Source organism: Rissa tridactyla, chromosome 7 (genome assembly GCF_028500815.1).
Source record: "Rissa tridactyla isolate bRisTri1 chromosome 7, bRisTri1.patW.cur.20221130, whole genome shotgun sequence".
Taxonomy (NCBI): Eukaryota; Metazoa; Chordata; class Aves; order Charadriiformes; family Laridae; genus Rissa; species Rissa tridactyla.
In genome coordinates, this window is record NC_071472.1 from 4,732,501 (window position 1) to 4,760,392 (window position 27,892).

Here is a 27,892-nt window from a genome sequence, read left to right on the forward strand (position 1 = left end):
GATCTCTCATTTTAAGATGTAATCGCCTCCGTTGACCATCTTCCTTCAGCCTAGATTGTGGAGCCCGGGACGTTTTAAAGCCTTTCCAATAAATCACTGCAGGTAACAGAGGAATCATTCTTGGTGCTGCCGAGGGAGAATGAGCGTTATAGGTAAAGATGCGCCGTCAGGGTTGCTGCGCTGAAGTCGGTGGATGTTGATGGTCTGACCAGTAACGTGGACTGGACCAAACGCTTTGTCAGACTAAACTTAATAATAACTGTATTTGCAGTTAGAAGAGCTCTAGGAATTGGGTTCTTAACGCACCTCTGAGTCTGCCTCTTCCTTTGTGGGCCAGTTCATGCTTTCTCTGAATGCTTAAAGAGTACCAGTAACGACAGGTCGTTAGATCAGGTTGTAAAAGTGAGGTTTGCCTACCTAATGAATTGGTGAAAGTGGTTTTATGATGTTGCGTAACTTTTCAGTTTGTGCGCAGCAGGCAGTCATTAGGCATTAGACCATCTTTTTGTTGTAAATAAAATAGCCGCTTTATGTTTTGCAATATTACTTTACTGCTTTACTTACGAGAGGAAATAAACTAACCCTTGGTTTTGGTTTGGGAACAGATTTGGTGAGCAGTGCTTTAAAAGAAATATTTAAGTTCTGTGAAGTTAGTAGAGTTTAACAGCGTACCAGCTTTACCTGCTTTCAAGAAAAGAAAAGGTTGGTGTGAAGTCAGTAATGAAATCCGACTGCAGGCTCTGCTAATTTTCTTCCAGACTTTTGAGCTGTTCTTAAGACTTAACGCCGTTTCTAGTGTCATCTAGTTTATGTCCCGTATTTGAACCTGGGCCATTTACTACCCTACCGTCTCCTCAGCGCACATGAGGAAAAAAAGAAATTGAGAAACCGTCTACTTGTGTCTTGTCATGCTTCATCGATTTGAAGTAATTTTTCCCATTAATGGAGTATTTAATATTTAGTTTTCCTCTTGTCCGTGGTAATGCTTTCAAGTCAAAGTAATAAAACTTCTGGAACGCATACGTTCCTGTCTGGTGGAGTTGACGTCGTTTTCTGGGTTGTATTTAAACTCCAGTTTAAGTAGGCAGAGTAGATTGCAAGTCAGATCCGCTGGGCTAATTATGTATCAAAACCCAGGTTTTTTTGTCATGCGCTTACGTAAAGTACAAATTATGTCTCAAACTGACATTATTTAGTGCCTGTTAAATGTTTCTATCATTCCTGATGCGCTTTTAGATTTCAGTTTATATGGTGAGTGGTTACAGCGTCAAACCGGTTTAGGATCCTCATCTTAGGAGCGTTACAAAACTCATTATAAAAGCCAGATCCAAAGCTCAGTCAATGAATGAATTCCCTGTGTTAAGACTCAAATTGGGCATTAATTGAAGCTGTGGCTTGGGTGAGAACTGCTGGTAGATTTAATCTGGAAAAAAAACGGTGATAACATTAGTGAAAAAAAGCAAAAGAACTGGAATAGTCATTGAATGAAGCATCGAGGAGCAAACCTGCCAGACAAGTGCCATTATCATTTTTTAAATGGGCATGTAAGCTAGATGTCTCGTTAGATTAAATTGTTATGGATGTCCATTCATCTGTGGAAAAGATGGTTATTTCTAGTTAGAGTATTGCCTTCCCTTTCTAATGCGTATCTGGCTAATACCGTTCATACTCGTGTCACCTGAGGATCAGAAAGCTAAAATGCACGTCATCTGCAACTATTTTGGGGAGATTGTTTGAAAGCTGAACCTAGCTTTCAATCCAGCTCCGTTACAACCCTAATTGTATTATGGAAACTCAATCATCCCAGAGTTCGGAGAGCCAGCTTTGAAGTGGCTGGTCTCACATTTTTTTCAAGATCTGCTTAAATTTAAAAAAAAAATAAAAATGTAAGTGCTTAAGCACCATTGGTTTTTAATGAGACTTGAACTTCTAAGCGCTTAAGTCAATAGTGTACCTGGAAATTAGGCTCTAAGGATACTTAGTTATATGCAGCGACCTGGCTTGTGTTTAGACACCTGATTCCACATGATGTTTCTTTGAGAACGAGAGCATTGGAAGATGCGTTTTTCTGAAGGGACTGGTTTTTAAAGTAGAGCCATTCTTGAAAAAAGAACAACACCAGACTGACTGCTCGCTTGAAAAATCATCTCCCTCCTTCCCTGCCTCCTCAACCCAGGAAGAACTGGAAAGCTTTGAAAACTTCTGTTGAAGAGCAAATACGCCTTACCCATTTAGAGAAGGAGCTGCTACGATATTAAAGTATTCCCTTCTCATTGCAGGCCAACATATTCAGCTCATCGTGGGTCTTCTCTCAGATATTTGAGAGCATAATGCCCATTTTCCCCTCTCTATTTCACAGAATGCCTCGCTGAAACCCTTGTTGCATGTAAATATAAGGGACTGGTGAATATCAGGTGAAGTATTGTACTTTAGTCCTCTCGTGGTTTATTCCTTCGGTATTGTGAAGGCTTTCTTCACCTGTTGTTGCCAAGGAACAGGCAACAAAGGCGTCACTTACCAAAAATTTCTTGGAGAATAAGGAAACGGTAGTGTTAGAAATCTGGCGTTGCTGAATTAAGCACTGGGTTCAATTTTCTTAGACTAAATCTAGCAATGTTATAGTTTATTAAAAAAATACTAATTTCAAAATTGATAAAAAGGCATGAGTTTAATGTTCGTCATGTATGGGCGTCTGAAGTTATATTTAACGTCTTTTCTGAACACTTAACAATAGTTCGTTACTAAGGTAGTTGCAAATAAAATAATAGCGAAGTTTCTCCACTGCAAGCATATACGTTTAAGTATACTTTGGGTTAAAAATTAAATTTTCCGTTGATGGTTTGATTGCTTTCTCATATCACAAAGGCATTATTTGTTTGATTTAGTTGGATGTAATTGCTGCCAAATGAAGCTCTGAGAAACCAAGTTCCTGACAACCAGGCAGAACCTCTGCACAGTTGCATGAGTCCCGGCAGATCTCCTTCCTCCTGGTACATAGGCTGGAGCCCTGGGTGAAGAGAAAGGCTAAAAAATAAACCTGTCACTTATTTAAACCAACTTTCACGGCAGAAGGTTTGCATTTTGGGCGGTGTGTGCCTCCTTTCCACAATGGTCAATCAGGAGATGTCATTAAAAGAAGGTGGGAGATACTTAGATTGGATCTGAGGAAGAAATTCTTGGCTGTGAGGGCGGTGAGCCCCTGGCCCAGGTTGCCCAGAGAAGCTGTGGCTGCCCCATCCCTGGAGGGGTTCAAGGCCAGGTTGGACGGGGCTTGGAGCAACCTGGGCTGGTGGGAGGTGTCCCTGCCCAGGGCAAGGGGATTGGAACTGGATGATCTTTAAGGTCCCTTCCAACCCAAACCATTCTATGGTTCTTTCCACTGAAGAGGTACATAACTTTGGGCAAAACTCTTCGTCTCCTTTACTTACCCTGCGGTTGAAACGGGGCTAATAAGGCTTATAATTTGTATGCTTAGCATGCAAATTGGCAAAGTTAAGCATGCTTAAAAAATGGCGGATGAGCTTGGAAAGCTGATTTTCCTATGAAATCTGAAAAAGACGAAAGTATCAAAAGGCGGTCGTCTGACGGTGTCTTCGCAAACCGTGTGGACTAAGTATAGATGTGAGTCCCACGTCTGTTCTCTTTCGAAAGTCTTTTTGCCACAAGAAGAATAATGGCCGCACACTCAGCAGGCTGCAGGAGGACGAGACGGCATGCTTGCAGCATTTCTTTGCAGCATAATTGCAGCATCAATGAACCATGAATTCAGCCTAATTAACATAACTGGAACCGCTGCAATCATGCTGCCATTCAATTTAGGTTTTGAACATTCTGGTGAAGCATCACGGTTCTGCTGGTTTATTGTTGAGATGCTGTAGCGAACTGTCCACTTGCTTTCTTGCTGCTGTCTTGATGTATTTTTATTATTTCAGGATAACTAGGGAACTTCAGAAATGGAAGATCATTGGCTTGCCGGTTCCATTACGGAATCTACAAATAATTCTGTATTACTTCCTGTAAAAAGTAATGAAATCGTTTAGTATACCATAAAACTCAGAGTAAACGTACTAAATTTCCAAGTTAGACGCAGGTTCTGAATTGTAATGGATAACGAATGGCAAATAATTCTGGAACTATTTTCAGTTAAGGACTGCTTTCCCAGAATTTTAAAAATAGCATTTGCTCTTGCTCTTTCTAAACAGTATACCTAGGAGAAACTTTTTTTTGGAAAAGCCTGGATTTTTTTAATGTGTTGCTCTGTAAAAAAGAGAAAAAAAAAAAAATATTTTTTTTTTTTTTATTGTTGCCATTGGTTGTGCAACAGTAAAATCAGGAAGCCACGGGAGTGGATCAGGTACCACCGGTCTTGGCAACAGGGCAAAATAACCAGCTGTTTTGGACAGAGAGGTCAAGGGGCTGCTGAAACCAGCAATAACTGGGAGGGAGCAGAGGTGGGAGTAGGAGCCTTCCTGCATCTCTCTTGGCCATTAGGCAAGAGGTCCTTCGTGGTGGCACTGAAGCCACTTTGAAATGCTACACAACCAGGAGTGAGCTAAAAAGCTTGGGAATCACTGCCCGGTTGTTTTCCAGCTCTTGAATAACTGCAGGAAACAGAGAGCAAACCTTTTCCTTGGGGCTCTTTTTATGCAGCTGTGATCCTGGTGTTTTACCGCGTCTCCAGGAAATTCTGCTCAAGACCAGGGAAGTAGCTGGGCTTTTTTAATGACCTTAATGGGCAAAAAAATTTTAAAAAAGTAATAATAAAAAAAAAGAAATTAAAAAACTCTTCCTTAAAAAGCAGTTAAATAGATGAGTTTTGCATTAGGAGCTCAAAATGTTAAGTGTGGAAGTTGTTAATAGCTATTAGAAATCATTCCATAGTTTCCTGCTCAGATGTCCCATATACGCGTTTATATATGTACGCATACACACATGATAGGGGTGTGTATATATACACGTATTAAAAAAAAACCTCTGAGCTTCTGCCGTAAACAGTGCTGCTTTTTCTGAAGGATAGTCGTGTTGGGAATGGTTGTTTCCGTTATAGAAGACAGGTCCCCTGCGGGCGAGGTACCGCCGTAAGCGAGGGATGGTGGTAAGCGAGTTGTTGGTGGAGGGAGCAGGGGTACAGAAGCGTGGTCTGACTGTGGTATTTCATGCTGCTGTGAGGGCCAGGTGTTTGCAAACCGTTTGCATTGCAGGTATTTAATAGGGGTTTTTTTACACCAAGAGGGTTTGTAACGCGGTGGTCTTGGCTGGAAGCAATGAATGATGTGGATGAGTAGGGTATCATTTGAGAGAGTGGGGTATTCCCCTGGATAATTGTTTGCTAGGCGGCTTTTTTTGAACCTTACGTGGTCTAATAATCCCTTACCAGCGTGTATTCTGGGAGGGCTCCGATGTCACAGGTTGGATGGGTGAATCATGGAATCATGTAGGCTGGAAAAGCCCTTTAAGACCATTGAGTCCAGCCCTGGTTTGAGGGCAGGTGCTGCTGGAAGAACGAGAGACAGTAATTGCAGGCGAGTATTCCAAGGTGGTTTTCTCTGTTTTGAGGATCATCTGTTTTTTCTTCTCCTCGGGTGTAACTTCAGCCCTTGTCATTCATGTGGCTGATTCAGAAAATTCTGTATTCGCGTTGCCTCCCAGACACTAGAATTCCATTTGTTTATTGCTTTTTTTTCCCCTGATGATGTTAACTCAGGAAGTTAGTTACACTTTTCACTCTATGCATCTAAGTATAAATTTAGCGTAGAAGAACGGCAGACGTTTTGAAATAGCCATCTCGGTCATCTGTTGCTTCCTTCTGGGCCCTGATGTGACCCTCAGTCGGCATCCGAGATCATATGAAGCTTTTTCCGGTGTTTCTGCTGCAGAGACAGTGGAATTTATCACTGACCTTTCTACTCTTTGCTTTTCTCTGTAAGATGCTTTGTGTCTTCTGCGAGGTGGGCATTTCCTTCAGCCTCCTTTTTCTACTTCTAATGCAAAAACGAGATTGTTTTTCCCCCAAACCTTATTTGTTCAAGTTCAGTGCCTGTGACCACCCGGCGCACGTGTAACAAAACGAAGCCCTGCTTCTCTTCTGGTTGGATGTTCGGGGTAGGCTCATGGGTTGGACTCATGGAGGTGCTGAGGTTTTGCAGGCTCACGGAATTCAGATGTGCACCTGGAATATACTTAATACAAGTAACAAGATCTTACGGACTTCAATGCTTTACAAGCTGAGTTCTTTCTTTCATAGGATCGCGTCTGAGAAAGAGTTTAGCTTAGCGTTGCCTGTATTCACGGCTGTCCGTAGAAATGTGGGCCCAGCAATATAGTGAGGTATTTTCCAGAAGGTAGTTAAATGTAGGTATATAACCTAAATGAATGCGAGTGGTCAAACCGGCCTCAGCACCAGTGAGGCTTCGTGTGTCCATGTGGTGAAGGTGGGAGCTCATCTGGGAGCGTCGCAGAAGAGTTGCGGGGAGAAGTCCCAGCACGGTAGGTGGAGCAGGACTGATGAGTTATTTCCTTGTTTAGTGAACTGTTGGGTTGCCGATACAGTTTTTTGCAAGTTGTAACTTGAAATTAACAGATCATTATAATCAAGAGTACTCGATGTAGACTCCACCCCTCTGGTTTTGCATTAATCTGTGATTAACATCCTGTGTGTAACTCAGGGTGGAGTACCAGACTACACGTGTGTTATTATTCAGTAAGAAAGTGAAGAAATCTGAGTTTCCCCTTCTTCAGCAGTGACTCTTCTTCGCTCTAGCCTTTGAAGAAGCGGCCGCGGGATGCTCTGGCAAGCTTGCTGTCGTAATTGTAGATTTTAGGTGTTGGTTTACTCATTCTCTTCTCCAAAGACTTAATACGCATTTTAGCTGAGACTCTTTGGTTGAACATTTATTAAAGGTGGGGTCAAGCAGAGGGCTGGCTGCGGTTGAGGAAGAGTTGAAGGAAGTGCAGAGAATAGCTGAAGTGGTTGGTTCCTGGAAGACCGAGTCTGTGAATCATCCATTTGGAAAAGGAGGAGGAGAAAGCAGTGCCAATTAAATATCACAAAAGGTTACGATAAGCATCTAAACTATGGGAAGAGATCAGAGTCTTTCAGCATCTTTCTTCCCCGCAGCTGCAATATGTAAACTCAGGAAGGTGACCGAACGTTGATGCTTTAAAAGTTCAATAGTCACGCTTGTTATTGAATGAAGTTACTGAGAATTGACAGAAGAAAACATTTTGGAGAGGAGTTTCCAAGTAGGGATCATATTTCTAGTTTAGTGTGCAGCAGAACCAGCGCGTTTGAATGGCTGTCGGATCCGGTAGAAGGAGAAAATAACTGCTCTGTGGTAAAACAGGGCAAAGGAAATAATCTGTCTCCTTCAGAACTTTTTTTCTTTTTTTTTTTATTGTTCATAGGTGCAAACTCAAAAGCGACTCAGACCGAATGACAGATGTAATTTGAGTGTTTGGTATTTTAAATCTAATTGCACTATTTCCCCGAAAACTCTTGCACATATTCCTGGCTGCTTTTTAAACATTTATATATACTTTTCTGCCTTTTATACAAATTCATGAAATAATGTCCTTGAAGACACTGAAAAATTTAAGTTGCTCGTTCTTGCTGAAATAAATTGGTCAAAAAATGTTAAAGAAATACATCCATAGACAAATACGGACCTTTTCTCTATATGCTGTTTGAAGATGTTCTCAGGCTGTTTGAGTGCTAAAGAATTGCCAATTTTCACCTTCGATATCTGTCACTGTGTTGTTATTACGAGATTTATTTTTTTAATGAGTCATTGCTAGGTACTGAACAAGTAAGTTAAAGACTATTTTAAGGAGAGGCATATAGAAAAAAAACCCCAAAATTTGTCGCGAAGACTTTGCTCCAGGTACCTCATGGAGGTAGCTTTAGTAGAAATAATAAACGGGGAAAGCCATAGGTGAATGAGACAGTGGAGAGAAAAGAAAGGGTTGAAAACTAGGGACGTGGTGATGATCAGCTGCAAAAAGGGAACTGAAATTCTGTTCTTTTGGGGTTAGTGAGCCAACCCCAGCCATCGTGGTTCCTACTGCCCTGTACGACCCTGTGCAGCGGTGTCAACCACACCGTCCTGCTTGAGTGTAGGTCCTGTTAATACCAGGTCTGTTCTTCATCCATAGGTGTCCCTGCCCAGGGCAGGGGGGTTGGAACTGGGTGATCTTTAAGGTTCCTTCCAACCTAAACAATTTTATGATTCTATGATAGGTCCTAGGCTGTCACCTGCCCTCATCTCAAACCTCAACAGCACCCGTTGTCCCAGTATCTTCCTGCCTTTAGCTGGGTGCGTTTGCTGCTGGTGCACATCTACCTGCTCCTGCCGTTCTTCAGTGACATCAGCCAGGGAACCGCGTGTCACGCACTAAGGGGTGACGGGGCGAGCAGAGCCATCGGTGCCAGCACTGTCCTGCCGTGGGAGAGACGGGCTCTGAGACACGAACCCCGAAGCCTTCGGCTGCAGCAGTCTCTGCTCCGAGCAATTCCCTGAACCTCCAAAGGAGCACATCCCCCATTAAAAACACAACAACAAAACAGCACTTTGATTAATCTTAAGGTGATTGCCTCTTAAGAGACTCTGAAAGCTGGTTTTCAATTAACAATGTAGTTTACATAAAAGGCACATATTGATGAACATAGTCCATGATTTTTTGCTCAGTCCCATTATTCTCCTCTAATTCACGTACGGAAGCTAAGATTTACAGTGATCTCACTGTTTACCAAAATCCAAGCTACTTGGAGGTTAATGGTGTTGCTACTTTCTGGTGAGTGTTTCATCTCCTGTTTTCTTCACAAAGGACAATAAAGGAAAAAGAGGAACGTGCTTCCAGAAAGCACCCAAAAGCGCAGATGATCCATCAAGAATGAGCTGAGCACTCTTGTGAGAGCTGGAAATTTCCCTAACGTTGTTTTGGCATGTAACGCTTCTGGATGTCTGACAGCCCGATATTTTCCTATTCATATGCAGAATTATTTTCAATGCTAAATATCGCTGATTGACAAATTTGCTATTCGAGTTGCCCGTCATGCCATGAGCCCTTCTCCTGCATCAGGCTGAGCATGCTCAAAGCCCTTTTTTGCCCGTGTGATAAGGAAGTGCTCAACGTTTCACATGACCGATGCCCAGGAAGAGCACAATAAAATATCGATGTGTACTGTAACTAGGATGCAATGCCTTCCTGAATTAAAGAAACATTTGATTTGGAGAGGAAGGGGGAAAAAGGGTCAGGGTAATAGAGATAATAGGAAAAGACGTGCAAGATGAAATACTGCTGTTAGTACCAAAAAGTTTCTGAGAACCGAGGTTGATAGAGCAGCATAAAGAAATTAAAACAACGTTGAGGTGTTTATGCTTGTTCGCGTGAGTACTGGTGGAAACCTCTTGAATTAATCATTCAGCGCTCCTTATATATATAATCATGTACCTTACCTCCAAATCAGAGCCAGTTATATTAGAATAGCTGATTACACTCATTGTGAAGGGTTTGGTTGTTTTTTTTTTTTCCAGAAATTGATTCTATAAAAAACTGGCTTATTTTAAGAATTCTGACTTCAGACAAATAATCCAAAATTGATGCTTGATTGAAGCTAAAGAACCAAACACAATTTATTGCTTGTTCGAAATTGTAGTGAAAATACTACCCTTCTGTTTGAAGGACCTTCTAAAAATATTGTAGTCGTTATTAATGGTAACATGAGTGAATTGGAGATACATACGTATTTGTTATCTGACATTTTTAAAAAAAGAAACTCATGGTGTTTTTATACCCGTGGGGCTTAAAGATCACCTGATTGTGACATATTTGATGGGGAATATCAAATTGTCTGTCCAAACTTCTTCTAAAAGTTATAGCTGTATCTTTCCAGTCTGTAGGCACGTTCTACGATGAATATAGGTAAAATAGTTTTATGAATTTATTCAGCAGTGTAATTTTAATCCTTCTCTTCTGGGTGAAACATTTTTTCCTTAATGCATTAGCATGAATAAATACCTACAAAAAGCTGAAGTTAAAATCTATGTCTTGAGCCCACTTTGGCTTAAGTGTCCCAGTGGGTTGGGTTTTCTATTAGCGAGGGACCGCAGAACATGAAAGTCCAGCTCTGTGCTGGGGCTGAGATTAGATCTGAATGCAAGGAAAAGCAACAAAGGTCCACAAAATATCTGAAATCTGCAAATACTTCCTGTACTTAACCTACACTTTCATTGCGTGACTGTAAAGAACAGCAAATCTTTGTTCTTTCCCTCTCAGTTCCCATTCGGTCAGTTCGGAGATATAGGAGAAAGGTTTTTGGGGAGCAGACTCGTTATCAGTCTTCCTACAGTTTCCATCTGATTCTGTCAACAGTGAGTACATCAAAACCATGAGTTTACAGCCACTTCTCAACATCAAAAAACGTTTTGTAAAAATTATTCTTTCTTTTGCCAAGAAAGGTTGGACCAGACGATCTTCGAGGTCCCTTCCAACCTGGTATGCTATGTTTCTATGATTATATATATACACACATGTATATATTATATAAATTAATATGAACATAGATCATGCATGTGAAGTTCCTTGATATCTTTAAAGTTTAGCTGATGCTGGGGTTGGTTCCATTTATGAAAACCTGTTAGGATATTTCTTGGGTCTATATTCCAGAAGGTTCTGCTAGTTCTCCTACTTATCAAATAAAAAGTTAAAGATGTCCCTGCTTACTGCAAGGGGTTGGACTAGATGACCTTTAAAGGTCCCTTCCAACCCAACACATTCTACGGTTCTATGAAAAAGGGAGGAAAGTCTCAGAAATGCCTCTCTCAGCCTTTGTGCCTTGCCAGGAAGGTGTTGGTTTAGCAGCCTCAGGGTGCTCAGGTGGCTTTGTGCACAGGTAGGGTCATTGGCTGTGGGTTCGGTGATCCATAGAGAGCAGAGAAGCCTATAGAATGCATTACTTAGAGCTGGAAATAACGGCAAGAAAAATGGTTCATGGCTTCTCACAGCTCAGCTCATGGTGATTTGAATCTGAAATAAATTACCAGAGCAATCCTGTTTGTGGATCATCAACTGCAGAGGTGATACTAAAGAACTTGTGTCCCTGTTCACTGGGAACACCTGTATGTAAAGCCTTGGTATAGCTGTTCTGACATGCTGAATCAGATTTCTCTGTCTCGAAACAAAATAGAAAATATAGACTGTCCCTATCATATTTATTCTTTTTTTCGTCTCAACAAGGTTACACTTTTGGAAAACCCTCGTAAAAGCAATCCACTCTTTTCAGTTAAAAGCCATTCGTATGGCAACAAACCACTGTTCTTCCATTTATATCTGTATTCATCCATTTAAACTCTAAAGCCTTCCAGCTTACTTCTTGGATTTATAGCCAGCTGGCTGCTGTGTGTAATACGAACATATTCTGACTGTGCATGAGGCGTTTTGTCTCGTTTAACCCGTAATTGTAACGTTCGTTCTAGGCCATGCCTACATGTATTTAGCGTTGACTGTGCAAGTTCCCAGAGTCACGACTTCCCATCTCCTCGCCGATATACAATCTACTGTTATTAGAGAAAAGTTAAGTGAAAAAAAAAAAAGGCAACCCAACCCCAAAACAAAACCCCCACAGCCCCCTCCTGGAACCGAGTTGGATAAAATGAATATGTTCAAGATGATGGACCATAGCTGAGCCAGCTCGCATGGGATCGGTGCCCACTTTTTGGCATCTACAGTAAACTTTGGAACGACGTTGTAACACGCATGCTTTAATAGCGAATGGGGAGGGGAAGGGGAGGCAGAGAAGAAGGACGTGTGCACTCTTTTTTTCTTTCTTTTTTATGAATGTTAGCTTACTGTTTTTTCCAAAGGTCGTCTGATAAGCTATGCCTGTTTATTAGTATGTCAAAGAAATTCACTGGAAGTGAAATTCTGAAATGACTGCCCCAAGTTACTGAATCATCAATGAGACACTTACGTTCAAAGAAAGCGTGAATATTAAAATTTCTTGGCATACTTTGGCTTTGTAAGAAATACAGTATACTATTCTTTTTCCTTTATGCAACATCACTGGGCTCTAAGAGAGGCAATAGAACCATTAATTAATAGTAGTAGTCCTGGGTAATGTCATAATAAGCGACAGAACATATTAAAGCGCGTTTGTTCTTGCCAGCTATCAGGAGGAACCTTCACGTATTTTAAAGGCCCATTAGGTTTGTTTACATACTCGGTTGAAGCTGGTATGTTTTGCTTCCAGTGGAACTGCCATTGGCAGGGGTTGAACCAGACTTGAGTACTTGACTCCGCCGGTGTTGAATTTCCCGGCAGTTGTGTGCAGTCAGTAATACGCTGTCGGTATTTCAGGGCAGGCTGTCTCTCTGGGGTAGCGGGTACAACCCAAAAGAACGTAGTCCCCAAAGCTGGGGTGGCTGGCTGGGGGTTATTGTCATAAAAATGAAAATAACTGAAATTATAGATATCAGAAGCAATTTTCCACAACGGAAAAAGGTGGTTGAGGAATCAAAAGCGTGCCTTCAGGTATATTCCCCAACAGAACAACAAAAATGTGCTGGGCTTTAAATTGCGCTAGCAATCTGGAAAGGATTTTCTGACTGGAGCTATGTTAAGTGTTAATAGCGAAACCTGGGTACTTTTCCCTTTGATCTCTCCTCGAGCTCATATAGAATAATGGGATCAAAATAAAATGCCATTTATATGAACACCTTGTTCTTTTGATCTTGGCACAAAAAATTCTGTCTGCAGCTACAACTAAGCAAACGGTGCGTCTGCTCCTTTTAGTTGGACCTTGTAGTTTATCATAACTTTTAATAAATGGTGTCACAGCCAATTTTTTGTGTAGTTCATGAACTTAGTTGTAATTTTTGCCCTCAGAGTCTTTTACTGCGTTTTCAGAAGAACCGAGAATAAGGTAAGCGGGACCTGTAAACTGGTGGCTTGTGGTCAGTTGTGCAGATGTGTGTTGAGTATATGACGTAAACATTTGTATGCCGCTACATTTTAAAATAAAATGTTAGTTGGTCTTTGACCACTTGGGAAAAGCTGTTAGATTAGTCTACTCTGAATAAGAGAACGCATGGTTACGTGACCTCGAGAACAGTTGGGGTAATTGTGGTTATCACAGATGCTAGGGTTTGGATCCCGGCTTTTTCCATCAGGAAGGTGATGTACCCCGTGGTGTCTGGTGAGGGAACCAAACCTTTCTCGTCATTGCCCACCTCTGCGGCAAAGAGTGTAGAAGTATTACAGCTGGTAGTTATGGATCCCCTTTGCTTTTATGTAGAGATCTACAAGACAGATAATCCACAGATCAGCATGAGTACCTTTCAGCTCTTTATTCCCTGGGGTTGATGGTCAGGAACGTGCCTTTGGAAGTTATTATTGTGAGCACTTAAAGTAAAGCCACTTCTTCATGCTCTTTCAAATCTCTTCCTAAGATTCTTCTCTGCCAAAGGCTTTGACTGCATGGAAACAGCTGAGCTGTGTTTATCGTGATGATGGATGGTGTCTCATTGTGATCCCGGCTTCAGTTGTCGTAACTTCCAAGAGCAGATGAGATGGGCATGAAGCGCTGTGCCAAATGAAAGCCAATAAACTGAAGTCCTGCGGTTCACCAATGTCATAATCTCTGCTGTCCAGGAAGAGGGATTAGCGAGTGAGGAGAAACACTAGCTAGGAGAGATCCAGTGGCCAAGTAGTGTCTTGGGTGTCGAATGTCTCTCTCAAGCTTTGCGTCCCACTGTAATTTATATTTAGCTATTAAGCTTATTAGCTAGGAACAGTCAGCTTGTTGTCTGCCGTATGCAAGGAACACCGCTGGGTAAGTGCTGGGTAAGTGTTCAGGCTCTTGCTGAAATGGCAGCGGTTGAGGTTCCCGCACGTGAACTGTCCTCCAGCAAGTTTCTTTGCAGACTTAGTGGGGTTTCTGTAGCCTGTCATGAGGCAGGAGTATTCCAGGGAGGGAGCCATAACCGTGGCTACGATCTGTAACCCTATTCTAATAAAATACTACAGTATAATTCATTATGTGCAATGAAGATGCTTTGCTCTAACCGAGCTAGTTTGAGTACCGAAAGTGGCATTGGGCACATCTGTGTGGTGCTGCACTAGGATGAATGCGTCCTGCTGAGCTCAGGTCTCTGGGCTAATGCCGCCACTCTGCCTCCAGTCCTTCCGCTAATTAGTACAGAACCCTTGTAAGAAAGGCTGTTGCTGTAGTTGTCTAAAAGGCAGTATCTATCCAACTCTTAAGTTTAGCAGAATATGATGCCCGGGTCATCTTTCATCACTTCTCATTCCGTATGTCTGTATAGTGGTCCCAGAATTCCCACCTACCTTTTGCGTCAATTAAAAGAGGGATGTGGGACACTTCGGACAAGGAGTTGAAGTGAGAGCACTACAAAAGTTCGTCATTTTTTTTTCCCTTACAATCAAAACGGGATTGCCCTGGTTCTGCGGTTAGCATGAAACAAATCGGCTCTGTCGTGAAGTCAGTGGGGTACAAGTTAATACAAGGTAGTAAAGGAATAATAATAAAGTAAAACAGCAAAGTCCCCGGTCTTTTATGACAAAACCAGTGTGATCCTGCTGCAGTCTAAGGCCCTGCTGCAAATAGTGTTTTCTGATGCCTGGGTAAGTCCAATTTACATATATACAAAGTGTATGAATAAAGTTATAAAAGTATGCTTAGTATTATACTTTTTTTTTTTCCTTGAAAGTAATTTGCTATTGTTCAAACTTTCAGCTTTCACTGGTTTTGTTTCCAAAACCCCAAAAGGAAGAGAAAATAACAAAAGTCCATAAAGCAAAAGGGATATGTTCTCATTTCAGTTCACAGAATTTCCTGCCTTTAAACAATACAAATATATGCCCTTAGGTTTCTAACGTGCTGGAAGGATACCCAATTCCTGAAACAGATCAAATTAAAAGTGAGTCCACTATAGCAACAGCGAGTTTTACCAGCACGTCCAATAGATCTCGACAAGAATTCACTGAGTTTTAACCATTTTGCCAAGCCTTACAAAATCTTAGGCTGCTGACTCCATAAATGAATAAATGCTCAAGCAAATTCTAAGCTGAATTGGGCACAAATAATATCTGGTGCTCAGTAATTGTTCCCTTCTCATTACAGGCCCCATTTAAAACAGTTATTTCATAGAACTTTGAGATGTATCCACAAGCAGAAGAGACATGGACGTTCGCTGTGTCAAACTTTTCAAAGTACATTGTGTCCCTTGGTTACGGTTACGTGTTCAGCAGACCGAAGGTGTTGCTCCCAGCACTCAGGGTGAAGGATGTGAGGAGCACGGGAGCAGATGGCAGCAGTTGTCACCAGATAGAGCATGGCAGGTCGGTGTCCTGAGAAGTGGTGGCTTGGACGTAGAAGGAGGGATGAACTGAAGAAACTTCTTCTTGGTTTTATTAAATCCTTTTATTTTGATTTTTCATTTGTCTTTAAAATGTCTTAAATTTTAATTTAATTGTCTAAAAATTGTCTTAAAAATTGTCTTCTCACCTTTTTGACCTATTTCAATAGAAACGTCAAAGTATTGAGAGTCCTACTCTCCATGACCATTTGGGGTGTATCTGTAGGAACAACATTCAGACTTGTAGAAGCAAAGCACTGGGCGCAACAGTCACGGTCAAGCTCTTTGCCTCTCCAAGGTTTCTCATTTTTATTTTTATTTATAATATATTTAGTGCAGTAATGCTCAAGATGACCGTGTCCAGGCACAGAGAGTTGTGTTAGCTCAGGCTGTTCACATGACCGTGTCCCCTTACAGGATGGGCACCATCCTTCCTGTTGTCCTCGTGCAGATGTGTCACCAAGCTGGTAACTGCCAGCACATAGTGTATAAGGGTAACAGCGCTGTTTGTATTGATGCTGTTTTCTCCTTTTTCCAACAAAAATGCGTGTCCCTCTTCTTGTTTTACAGTTTTTAATATCATATTACTGGGCACTGGTGAGGCCCTGCCTTGAATACGGTGTACAGTTTTGGGCCTCTCACTACAAGAAAGACATCAAGGTGCTGGAGCATGTCCAGAGAAGGGCAACGCAGCTGGTGAGGGGTCTGGAGCACAAGTCTTGTGAGGAGCGGCTGAGGGAGCTGGGGGTGTTCAGCCTGGAGAAAAGGGAGACCTCGCTCTCTACAACTCCCTGAAAGGAGCGGGTAGTGACATGGGGGTTGGTCTCCTCGCAAGTAACGGGTGATAGGACAAGAGGAAACGGCCTCAAGTTGTGCCAGGGGAGGTTTAGATTGGATATTAGGAAAAATTTCTTCACTGAAATGGTTGTCAAGCGTTGGAACAGACTGCTCAGGGAAGTGGTGGAGTCACCATCCCTGGAGGCATTTAAAAGATGTGTAGACATGGTGCAGAGGGTCATGGTTTAGTGATGGTTTTGTCAGTGTTCGGTTGATGGTTGGAGTCGATGAGCTTAAAAGTCCCTTCCAACCTAGACGATTCTATGATCATAGGTAGCTCAGTGAAGGGCCACGTGTGTTTTCCGTGAATTGGTGGTGCATGCTCCCTGAGGAATCTTCTGGTGCCTGGATGATGAAGGGCAGGTTCTCAGCGATCTTAAATCAGCATCGCTGTCGTCATGATTTATACCACAAAAAAAAGGAAGGACAAGGTTTTTAGGTTTTGGTTGGTTTGTTTGTTGTTTTTTTTTTTTCCCTTTGATAACTCTGCTACTAGTAATAACAATGTTTTTAGAGCTTTCTGACAAAAACTAGATCCTTTTAGCGCAGAGCGTTACGGCAGTTCTAGTTTTAGAGATGGAGAGAGACTTTTGGTGTTTGGACAGTGAGACACTGACCCACTGGCAAAGTTGGGACTAATACTCAGAGTTTCCTCTCAACCGCCCTGCCTAGCTGACGTACAAATGTGTACACATCTAAACTTCAGTGGCAGTGCAAAAAAAATGCAAAAAAATCTAGCGTAGGCACACATTTTCAAATGGAGCTCAGAGTCTCTGCGTTACCCCACAGTCCTTGGGGCCGGAGGCGGTTGACTGGACCTTCTGGATCTGAACGCCTTGGGGCTGAGATAACTCTACAATAGCCTTGTGTTTTTCTTACTACGTGGGTGTTGTATTGTATTGAGGGCAAAACGTGGTTTAGATTTTTTGTGCGCATACAATTGCTATTTTGATTTAATTTCTCTAACTTGTTCAGGTAAAGCTTTCTCCAGTTAAACTTCCAAGTGAGTGTAGGCTTCGTTGCGTATTTCTTTCTTGGGGTACCTGAGAAAGTGTGAAATAATTACGGTGAAATATGTGTTTTCCTGAGAAACACACAGAAGTTTGCGTTTGCCCAGGCGAGTGAACTATCAAAACCAGATGTCAGCAAGTGGAACATTTTACATAAATTTATTAAAATCATTATTTACCTGTAAGTTATAAGAAGGGCTTAGCTGCACTAGTTTGTTGCCAATATGTACTGCCAATAATCTGCCAAAAAGCAGTTTGCTGGCAAAATCGCTGAAATGGTTAGCTTATGCTTGCACAGAACATTACAACCCCGAGTCAAATGAAAACCTACTATAAACGAACTCTTTGATGGTGGATTCGCTGGAATATGTTATTGATATATGGCATACAGTTTATATGGATTATGTATACTGCGCAAGAAATATGGATATCTATTAAGGGTAACTTGATATGTAATCGGTTAGGACAGTTATTGTTTTCAGTATTTGCTATGAATAAGATCACACGGTGACTGCTCGGTTTTAAAACCCAGGTTATTCCCGTGCAGCCCAAAAGCGCTAGCGTCCTATTCGCTCAATTAATACGGAAAGGCTATTGAAAATGTAAAATATCTGACATCTATACAGAGTAATTTTAAAGGCAACTTTTCTTCGAGGAACAATTTATACGTTGCATAAACTTATATTTTTCATCCAAGTATCATTTCGAGCATAGCAAGCTTAAATATTGGAGGCCATAGGGAAACATAATATTACGATAATGTTCTTTGGTGCGGTTTGGAAGGTTTTAGGAAACATTTGGAAGTATTTTTCTCATAAAGTCACTTAACTATTGAAGTGTTATGATAGCACTCCCTTCTGCATTGCGTATGTTACAAAACAGCCTGTTTAAAGGGGACACCCATCCTATATATATATCCTGATTAGAAGTATTTCCACAAAACAGGAAATTATATGTTACAGGATCCTGGTATTAGTTTTAATTAAAAAAAAAAAAAAAGAAATAAAAGACAAGATGATTTAAGGTGTGATATCAGTTTTCAAACACCCACTTCCAGTTCTGTTGAGCAAGAAGAGATACCGTATTGTTTGGAGCTATACGTGAAATTTGCATTTTCTAAATAAGCACTCGAGAGCTGAGCTGGTTTTTTCTGTTTAAGTGAGCACTAATAAACATGACCAATCCTTTATGATCCTAAAGAACCTTAAAAACCTTGCAATTCTCAGAAGCCTAACTTTTTTGCCCGTCGTGTAATTCATTCTTTTGAACTTCTGCAGAAGCAGAACTTAAGTCAACAATTTCTAAATTTCTGGCAGTTGTTATCAAGGTGACTCTTAGTGCTCCAAAAGCGTATCTGTTACCTCGCAGTGTCGGTGTAGCTGATCTACGCAGTCGTGATGTTTAATTATAGAGAAAATGACTTTTTTTGCTCAACTATCAATTAATTCCTGTTTTTGTATCTTGCACAAAATAACGCATAAGTTATTTTCATCTGCGTTATAAAATATGTATTGTAGTTCATTACCATCTTTCTGCGGAGTTTTTAAGTTATCGCCATTTCATTGTTGAGAATGATGCTCTTAGAAATTATAACTGCACAGGTTCTTACATCTAGCGTTAAAGGATTTCAGGGAATTGAAGATGAGGATTCAGAAATGATATATTTAGGGTCAAACTCCGTCTCTCTTGAAGTCAAAGAGAGATTTACCTTTGACTTCAGTGGGTCCAGAGTCTCCCTTCTGGTATTAAAATGCAGAGTAATCACTATTTGATATTTTTTTTGCTGACCTAAAGCGCTTAAGATATTGTTAAAGTCATTTGTCGGGAGTAAATATGTAACAAAACGGAATAATCCCACAAGTAGTGGATTAGGCTAGACAGGCTTTTGGCTGAAATGGTGTCCAAGAAGAGCAGCAGCACAGAGGACTCAAAACCAGGAAAGCTTTGACTTTTGGGATGTATTTGGTTTGGAGGAGTTTCACCTGCTTTTGCTTCTGTTTTGCGTAGTTTCACTGCAGGGTTGTGTTTTGGAAGGTAGTACCTTTCCATGTATTTTTGGGAATAAGAGTTGAGGAATGCTTTGGTTAAAATCCCGGACATCTAGGATGTAGGCTTTACAGCGCACCTTGAGCGGTCATCGTAATGTTAGAAATTCCACCGTAATACTGGGAGGAAAGTTAGAGATGGGTTTGACCATCCTCCTTGTGTTGAGGTACAGATGTGGCATCTTAAAGAATAAACTACTATGAGTGTTGTTGAATCAGAGTGAAGCTAGTTAAGAAAGAAAAGTAAACGCTAAGTCAAAGTGTGAATTTTTGGCAATATCGAATATGGATACTAAATACCGAGGGATTTTGCTCAGAAGTTATTTGGAAAAATAGGTGGAAGTTACGGTTTGAGGAATCTGAGAATTATCCTGTTTCTCTTCTCCTCTCTTTTCTGTTGACACCTCTCCTCTCCTGCCTGTCTCGCCTTCCTTCCCCACTCCCACGGACCAAGTTACTGCTTGAGTCATAAGGAGCTGCCTGCGGTTGGTCTGGATCCAACCTCTCATCTCCGGGAGCATCTCTGGGTCCTGCCTGTCCATCAGGCACACCGCTGGAGTGACAAGGGTCGTTGCATTCAGCTAATTTGTTGCCAAAACAGCGATATTTTGGCTTATTTGTCAGAAGGAGGTCGTCTTCATCCTTGGCCTCGATGCTGGTTAAAACTTGGCTGGATGATGCTGTGAGCAACCTGGTCCAACTGGGAGGGCTTTGAGCAGGAGGTCGGACCAGAGACCTTCTGACCTCAGAGACTCTCTATTTGGTATTTCTCCTGTGTCGGGGAAGAAGGAAGATGAGAGAAGATAACGAGAGGGGAAAACAATCCCATCTCAAATAATATTTCCGTACTTCTGTATCCTGCAGTTCACAAACAGGGGCAATCTGTGTAAACCCTTCTCGTTCTACCCAGAAAAACTTAATATTCTACTGTGGGAAGAGAAGCTCAGCCGCAGACCTTGTATTTTCTTTTGCCGTGCCCTTCCTGGTGCTTAATCTTGGCTCTGTTCGGTTTTCTTTCTGTTCTCTCTCTTTGCTCCTAATCCTTGTCCATGCTTATAAGCCCCTAATATTTATATGGCATTATCTGTGTTAGAGATTACTGCTGACAAGTAATCTCTTCCCTCTTCTGAATGAAGAATTACAACCATTGCTAAAGATCAGAAAGTGAAATTAGATCCCCGAAAGTAAGTGACAACTTCAATAAACCCTAATATCAAATTCCCTAAATATCGGGAATCTTCTTTTGAGCTTTGAGGTTTGAACTGGAGCGCCGCTTTGGGACACCTGATCACACTCGGCAACTCTTTTTGTGCTGTAGAGCAGAATGTGACAGTAGTTGCAGAGAAAAAAAAAAAATCAAGAAAAAAAATCACTGACCCGAGACTAGTCTCCCAGTTTGGTCATTTGTTGCAGTCTTTCGAGAGGTAGGTAAATATAAATGCATCAGTTTTACTGCTGGCAGGTGATTTCACACAGATTTGTAGCATTAAATATCAAAAATATAAATGTATAAATTTATATAAATATAAAAAGCAAGTATATACTAAAGTAGTTTGCTGTCTGTTCCAGTTTGGCCTCCAAAGAATTGCTTTCATGACTAATTTATTTTTTTGGTCCTTAGAACAAGTGGACAAAAATTTAGACTTTTAAAAAAGCTCAAGGGATGTCCATGCAGCTTTGGTATTTGTACAGTGCTTGGCCAGCCATACGCGTGCAAGGGTGTATAGTTTTGCACGTATTTGTAGTAATTGTAGGGACAAATTCAGCGTGGGAACAGGATAAATTTAAGGAAGCAGAGAGTGGAATTTCCCAGTTATTGCAAAGACAAAAATGACTTTCCATCACAACCGTTGTAAGCCAAGTGGATTCCGGGTATTAGAATATCAGAAGCTCTCCACGAACCTCTGTAGTGTTTTATGTCATATAAATTCTCCTAAAAATGTTACGGTTAGCAAAGAGACAATTGTCATCCCGTTTAAAGAAAGACAAAGGAAATTCTCAGACGGTGAGTTTGGTAAATTGTAAGTTGTGCCGTGATGGTGACGAAGGGAACGCGGCAGCTCTAGAATGTGTGTCCTCCAGCTCCAAGGCCTGGGGAAGGCTTCTAAATATATCTCATCGTGACTGTTTCCTTTTATAGATTTTAAACTTTTTAATAGCTATATAATTAAAAAAAAAAAAAAATCCATGGCACTTTTAGAACTATCTTTAACTTTGCTTGCAAATGTAAATAAAGTTAGAGAAGGGCCGGTTTTTGTGAATTCAAATTTTTTTTTGGCTAATAGCCAGTCTTAAAAATGATCCCTGCTCATCGAGTGCAACTGTTCAACCCAGTATACAACCCAGAACTTGCCCGTATAATTTGATCTAACCTAAATCAGCACTCGTTAGTCTTTCTAATGTGGCTTCTATTCATCGAGCAGTGACACCATGGCCCTTCCATCCTTTTTGTTGTTGTTGTTTTTAATAAAACGGTGCCCAAAGTGACTCTTAGTGCCACGAAAAGAAACCAAATGCCAGAAGTAATTTGTCATTAGGGCAAATGAAGCGCTGGGAATAAACACCTACGATGTAACGTGGCAACGTGTTATGAAAGCGCTGGGCAAAACGCATGTCTGCTTCAAGGAAAAGTCCATGGGTTTCCTCAGAATGGGGTTTCATGGCGTAAATGAAAAGAAAATATATAATATATAGATTGGGGAGCTTGGAAAAAATCTGTTATTCAACGTGGCAAATATTTAGATTGAAACTCTGACTTTCAGGATATGGAATTTTTATTATATATGAACTTCGCTTAATTTTTAACCCATCTTTTTAACTAGACATCTATACCCAGTATGCAAAAAGGGAAAGTTTTCATGGCTTACTCTTTTTAAAGTCTTCATAAAGTTTTAAAATTGACTGTTAAATGTGTCAGAGATCCTCAAAAACCTGAATAAATAAAAGAAAAATAGTTTTGAAAAGTTTTGAAAACAAGTCGTGATACTAAAATGAGATATCTGCGTCTCTCACTGTTTGTTCTGAACTTTCAGTGTTTAGACATATGAGTTATGCATAAAAGTAAAACATTTTCCATGTTTTTTTTAAGTATATAAGGGAGAGTACCTTGTGGAATCTGTTGAAAGTGTTAATATTTGTATGCTTTGGTGGTAATTTTTTTTCTGGAAAGTTTCACGTGTACCAGGCTTGGCTACCACAAATTAATAATAACAATAAAATCCTTCTCCCGTATTAAAAATGGAATGCCCTGGCATTTTTCTTATGTGACTAGTGTGTGTTGAAACTCAGGTTGAGAAAAATGGTGCCTCCTTCTTGGTAACTTACTTCTCAATGACTAAATGCTGACTGTCTGCTGCCGTAGCTCTCTAGCTTCTTTTTTTTAGAATCATGGAGTGGTTTGGGTTGGAAGGGACCTTTAAAGGTCATCTAGTCCAACCCATCTTCAACAAGGTCAGGTTGCTCAAAGCCCCGTCCAACCTGGCCTTGGATGTTACCAAGGATGGGGCATCCACCTCCTCTCTGGGCAACCTGGGCCAGTGTCTCACCACCCTCTTTGTAAAAAATGTCTTCCTTATATCTAGTCTTCTAAGCCTATGTCTTCTCCTGCCCCAGCTCTGCTATTCCATAACCAGCCTCTCTGAGGTTGCATCTTCTGAAATTTAGACAAGGATTAAAAAAACTCTGATGATCTTTGTGGGAGTAGATACTGTCTCCAACTAAAACCCTGGAGCTCTTGTTTTTTCTCCAGGTTATAGACTTTTGGATGGTGATGTAGAAATCCTGCAAGCTCTTGATGTTTATAAATGACCGGAGTCTGGGCAGGTACTGGATGGAGAGATGACTCTGTCTGGAAGGTGGCAGAAAAGAAGAATTAATGTGAGTTTGGAAAAGGAAAAATAGAATAGCTGGAGCAAAAATGTTCTGGAGAAAATGTAAACACAAAAAATGTGCTAACTAGACATTGTCTTTCTCCGGCGTGCATTTGGGAAATGCACATGAACAGGTTTAGAAGATTTCGTGTTGTTATTAGTTTATTTTCAGGTCATTTATTTAAGTGTCATAAAGAACATTAGCTGGTGGTTAGGGACTACAATATCCATTATATCATTCCAATCATGTGGACAAGTTTATACTACGTATGATTTACAATGGTCTTTCCGCGGTTAAAATTGTTATATTCAGGTACAACATTTTATACACGGTTGTATTTAGTAGAAGCCAAGTGGCTGAGCACAGAGGCCTCTTCCAATCAAAGTCCGAAAAATTAATGCTTTTACACGAACACTGTGGGTTGCAGCGAGAGCTGTTTATGGCTCTCTGCCTACATCCTTTATCATGTCTCCACTGTTGTTAGTAAAATATACAGAACTACTTTATGCCAAAACAATGGAAGTTAATGCAGATAACTTGTTCCAAAGTTAACCATCAAATAAATCTTTTTTTTTTTTTTTAAACTGTTAAGTGAAATGGTGTTCTAAAACTTTTAAAAATTGTCAAGATGACGAATACTGCGTGTGTAATACAAGTAAATACCACGGAATTGATTGCACACACATGTCTTAAATAAAGGATATTAAATAGTCTATTCCAGAGAGAGACCGGTGAAGGTTTATCTAATATTATTAGAAATTCTGCAATGACGGATCAGATTTATAAGGGCTGAAAACTAAGAAGAAAACGTCTTCAGAAATAGAAATGGTGCATTGAGTGGCTGGTTGGCCGGGAGATTAAAGGCAGGCAGGGGGATATAGCCTAGGTACTCCGACCTCTCACACGTCAAGCAATTCTTCTTAACAGCAGTGATTCTTCAAAATCTGTTAGTTAAATTTGGTTTGGTCAATCAGTCCTCTCAATTCAGTCATAGACTCGGTGGTTTGGGGCAGATCCCTTAACCTGTTTCTCCTTCAGCTTTTCCCACGCGCAAAAATATAAAAGTATATCCTCACGGTGATGTGTCCATACTTCAGAGGAGCCACCACGGCCAGTTTTAAGTCTATAATTCAGCTTAGACTGTCAAAACGCCGACATAAGTGTTAAGAGCATATATGTATGGAATTCAGCCACATCGAATTTATACTTTCATGCTCTGAAAATTTGAGGGTGGCCAAGTCGCTGGGATGGGAATGGTTTAACTCAGGCTCGTTTGGGTACCCTCCGTAGGTAATGGATTCGGGTGAAGCTGTTGAGTGTGGTTGAACTTTTTCTGGTTGTATCTACGGAGCAGCTCCAACAAGCGATGACGAGCAGTGGAAAAAAAGGTAGATCTCATAGGTGATTTGGTCAGTGGCTGAGCATAGATAAACATGAAAATAATATGCCAAGGGACAGCAAGACAAATCAAAGGATATACGTTACGTGGAGTAGTTGCGCAGTGACTGACTTAAGAAAGGAGATTTAGGGGGTTGATGGAAAATCGTCAAAGTCAAGAGTACAAGCGCGGTAAAGCTCACGTCGTGCGTGTGTTTGTATCTTGTAGTGATTTTGGAGGAAAAGGGTCTGTTTGTGTTTAAAGGTGCTCCACTGCAGGGTGAAGTGGATGATTCTGGTGGTTAGGAATATTTGTTTTGACGAAGAGGGAAGGGAGTGGTTTGTTCCCAGCCCAGAAGCGAGCTGTGATGGAGCAAAACTTGGAAGAACTGTGGAGGAGGTTGATAAAGTGGAGCAAGCGTTGGCTTTAGTAAACAGTTCCATAAACAGGCTGTAGTGTGTAAACATTTGGAAATTAAAAGGAAACAGAAAATTTAAATGTCTCTACTTAGCCGGGAGAACCATAATCACGCTGAAAGGCCTGTAAGTAAATAATATTTGGGTAAATTAACTTGAGGTACAGGCAGACGTTTGGAGTAAGGATCCCATGGTGGCCGTGCATGTTGTCCTCTCCGTGTTAATTTAGAAGAGTCATGTTTGAATGAAGGAGCTTGACTGGAGTGTTTCCTGGGCAAGGACCGTAATTCATTACCACTTTAAATCAAATGGTAAAACTAGATCTGCATAAAATACTATGTTTCATATATTACAACAGTGAGTTCAGTGGCCTCAATATAACCGTACAAACGTGTCCTGCTGTTGGGAAGGGGTTTCTGCAGCATGGACATCAGATGGAAGAGCCAGGGGTGTCTGATATTGTCTGTGGTACCTCAGGAAGGTCAGGAGCAGCTCTGCCTCAGTTTCCCCATCTTACTGTTCATTACTTGACCTGTGAAAAAACATCGGAGTGGTTGCTTTTATCCTAGGAATGGATGTACAACTATATCCTTTTCGCCTAGGCGTGGAGTTTTTTTCTGATTTGTGATGAATTTTTTCAGTGGGTCATTGTAGAAATCAGGCAGAGAGAGCTGGATAAGATGACCCAGTTCCATGTCATGGTACGGGTTTGGCCCCTGTTATTATTTGGCCCATGTTGCCATGTTATTAGGCCACAAAGTCTTTCTGCGTTGGCTTTCATTGACGGGCGATGAAGCCACTTGCTGGGCTCAAGTCTAGACATAGACTAGACTCATGGTAGGTTGAACACCTGGCGTCTGGCATTTGCTACCAATCTTAGCTGTGGTCCTGGCAAAAATGCCAAGATTTTTCTGGCAGAATGGCCTTTTTACTTCCCAGAGGTGTTTGCATTATTTTATTTTAGCGGGCAAATCGTTTTGTTCTCCCTGTTGATGCGTGTGTGATGTGGTTCCGTGGAGACCTTTGGCTGCTCGGCCCGTGAGCCTGTTACTGTATTTCACAGGTACCATATTCACTCAAATAAAGCGTATCGTTTACTGAAAGCTAGTGGAGTTGTTTGCTTGGCTGGATGTAAAAATATCAACCATGTTTTGTCCTTTCATTTGCTATTAACTAATTGACGATTACCAGGTGAAACTGAAATCCAGCATAAACATAATATAGACTTTTTTTTTTTTTTTCCTTCTTTTTCCTAACAGGTTCATGCCAGAACATAAGCTTGCCCATTTGGAAAAGGTAATTGGTGTTAAAAGCAATGGAGATGCTTATCGATCGGAGGGTCTGCCCGGCCAGCAGAAGAGCAGAGCTTTAATGAAAACCAGCGACGCGCGTCGCGAGTCTGGACTTTGTGAAGCCCAGCCTGGACTTTGTACCACCCAGCACGAGGGGCCGCCGTCCCCGTTAACGGCACCGGCGAGATTGGGCACGTCTGAAGCATCAGAAAGTACAAATCCTTGTCAAGAAGAAGATAAGCAACATCTGACTTTTAACCTCTGTAACATCTCGAGTGGACGGGACTATCAGCAAAGACCTTTGCACGTTGCCTGGCCCCACAGGTGGTAAGTGGCGAACAAATCCAAATACTGTACCTTCCAAAGATTTATGAATTTGCTTTGATCCCGTCTCGGTGACTTCTGTCACAGTCTGAAGTAATTTCCTAGACACATGCTGACACCGCACACACGCGTAGAGGGAAAAGACACATGACTAACATCTGATTATTCAAAATAATTTGTTTGAGTGTATGTAGTTCAGTAACGCTAACCAGACGTTTAACCAGGGACGTGAACGGTTCCTCCTTTTTGCCCGTGAAAAAGATGCCCCTGCTGCCGAAACGATCAGCGTGATTCTGGTGACTCTGCCTTCACAGAAAGCAATCCACAGATGACAATGTCTAATGTTATTTAAATTATCTTGATGAATTTAACGCAAGTGATTAAGGGTAAAGGTACGTGGGGACACCGGACAGCTGATGTTAACCCACCGTCTGCATTTTAAAAACAGCCTTTTGGTGTTACAGAGATAGAAAAGCGCGTTGGAATGTATTAACAGCGAAACAGCATTTTTCCAACTGCTAAGGCAAATAAATACCTGATCTCTGAATCTTCTCCCGACGGCCGAAAACCTTACCATGCCCCGTAATCGCTAAAAACATATAAACTTTAGCTTGACTCCTACATAAATTAGGATTTAAAGAGGTAAAATGTCCTGATAATCTTCCGGTATTGGGCACGAACATTTTAATCTAGTTTTTTATTCCTCGCAGTTTGTTTAATCTGCGTGTGGCCTGATTAGAGTTCACTTCATCCACAGATTATAGTCTGTTTATTGCAGGGAGATGCTGGGGCGATCAGGAGGTCAGATTTTCCGGGAGCGACTGTTTGCAGGTGAAGCAATAAGTACACCGCACCGACGGGGCAAATCGCCTTTGCGGGGGATTTGACTTCCAGCACATTAAAACTCCAGAAGCTCTCCCAGATGATCTGCAGCATCTGGTACCTAAAGGGATTTTCATCTTTGACTCGAAATGTCTGAACAGAAAATTTAGGGATTGGAAGTTGATGGGGAATCTGTGTCTTTGGATTTGTTTAATCAACTTCACACTCGCGACGCGGCCTTTCTTGGGGAGCCGCGGTTATTTTTAATCGCGTTTCCCCTGCTAGCGCCAAAATGCTCCGCGTTCTCCTAGGTTATTTTAAAATTCAGTGCGTCGAAGGCAGAGATGCTGCGTGTTTTCGTTTGGTGTGGGAAGTACATGAAGCTTAGTGTCATTTTTATTTTTTGAAGAATTTTATCCCCCTGCGCTTAAGACCACGTTTTAAAAAATGCATATTTTTAAGATGGCCAGTTGTAAAAAGTTTTATGATGCTGAGCTGGTTTGTTTTTTTTTTTTCCTGGGCTT

General features: G+C 41.2%; 1 protein-coding gene across 19 annotated transcripts in view; it reads left to right on the plus strand.

Annotated features, from left to right (window-relative positions):
* GTDC1 (glycosyltransferase like domain containing 1) overlaps positions 1-27,892 on the plus strand; it is a 322,827-nt gene that overhangs the window by 125,161 nt on the left and 169,774 nt on the right. For all 19 annotated transcript variants that reach the window (XM_054208199.1, XM_054208204.1, XM_054208201.1 and 16 more), the window contains one exon: positions 26,190-26,549. In XM_054208199.1, the coding sequence (XP_054064174.1) occupies positions 26,190-26,549 (360 nt within the window). The remainder of the gene's footprint in view (positions 1-26,189; positions 26,550-27,892) is intronic.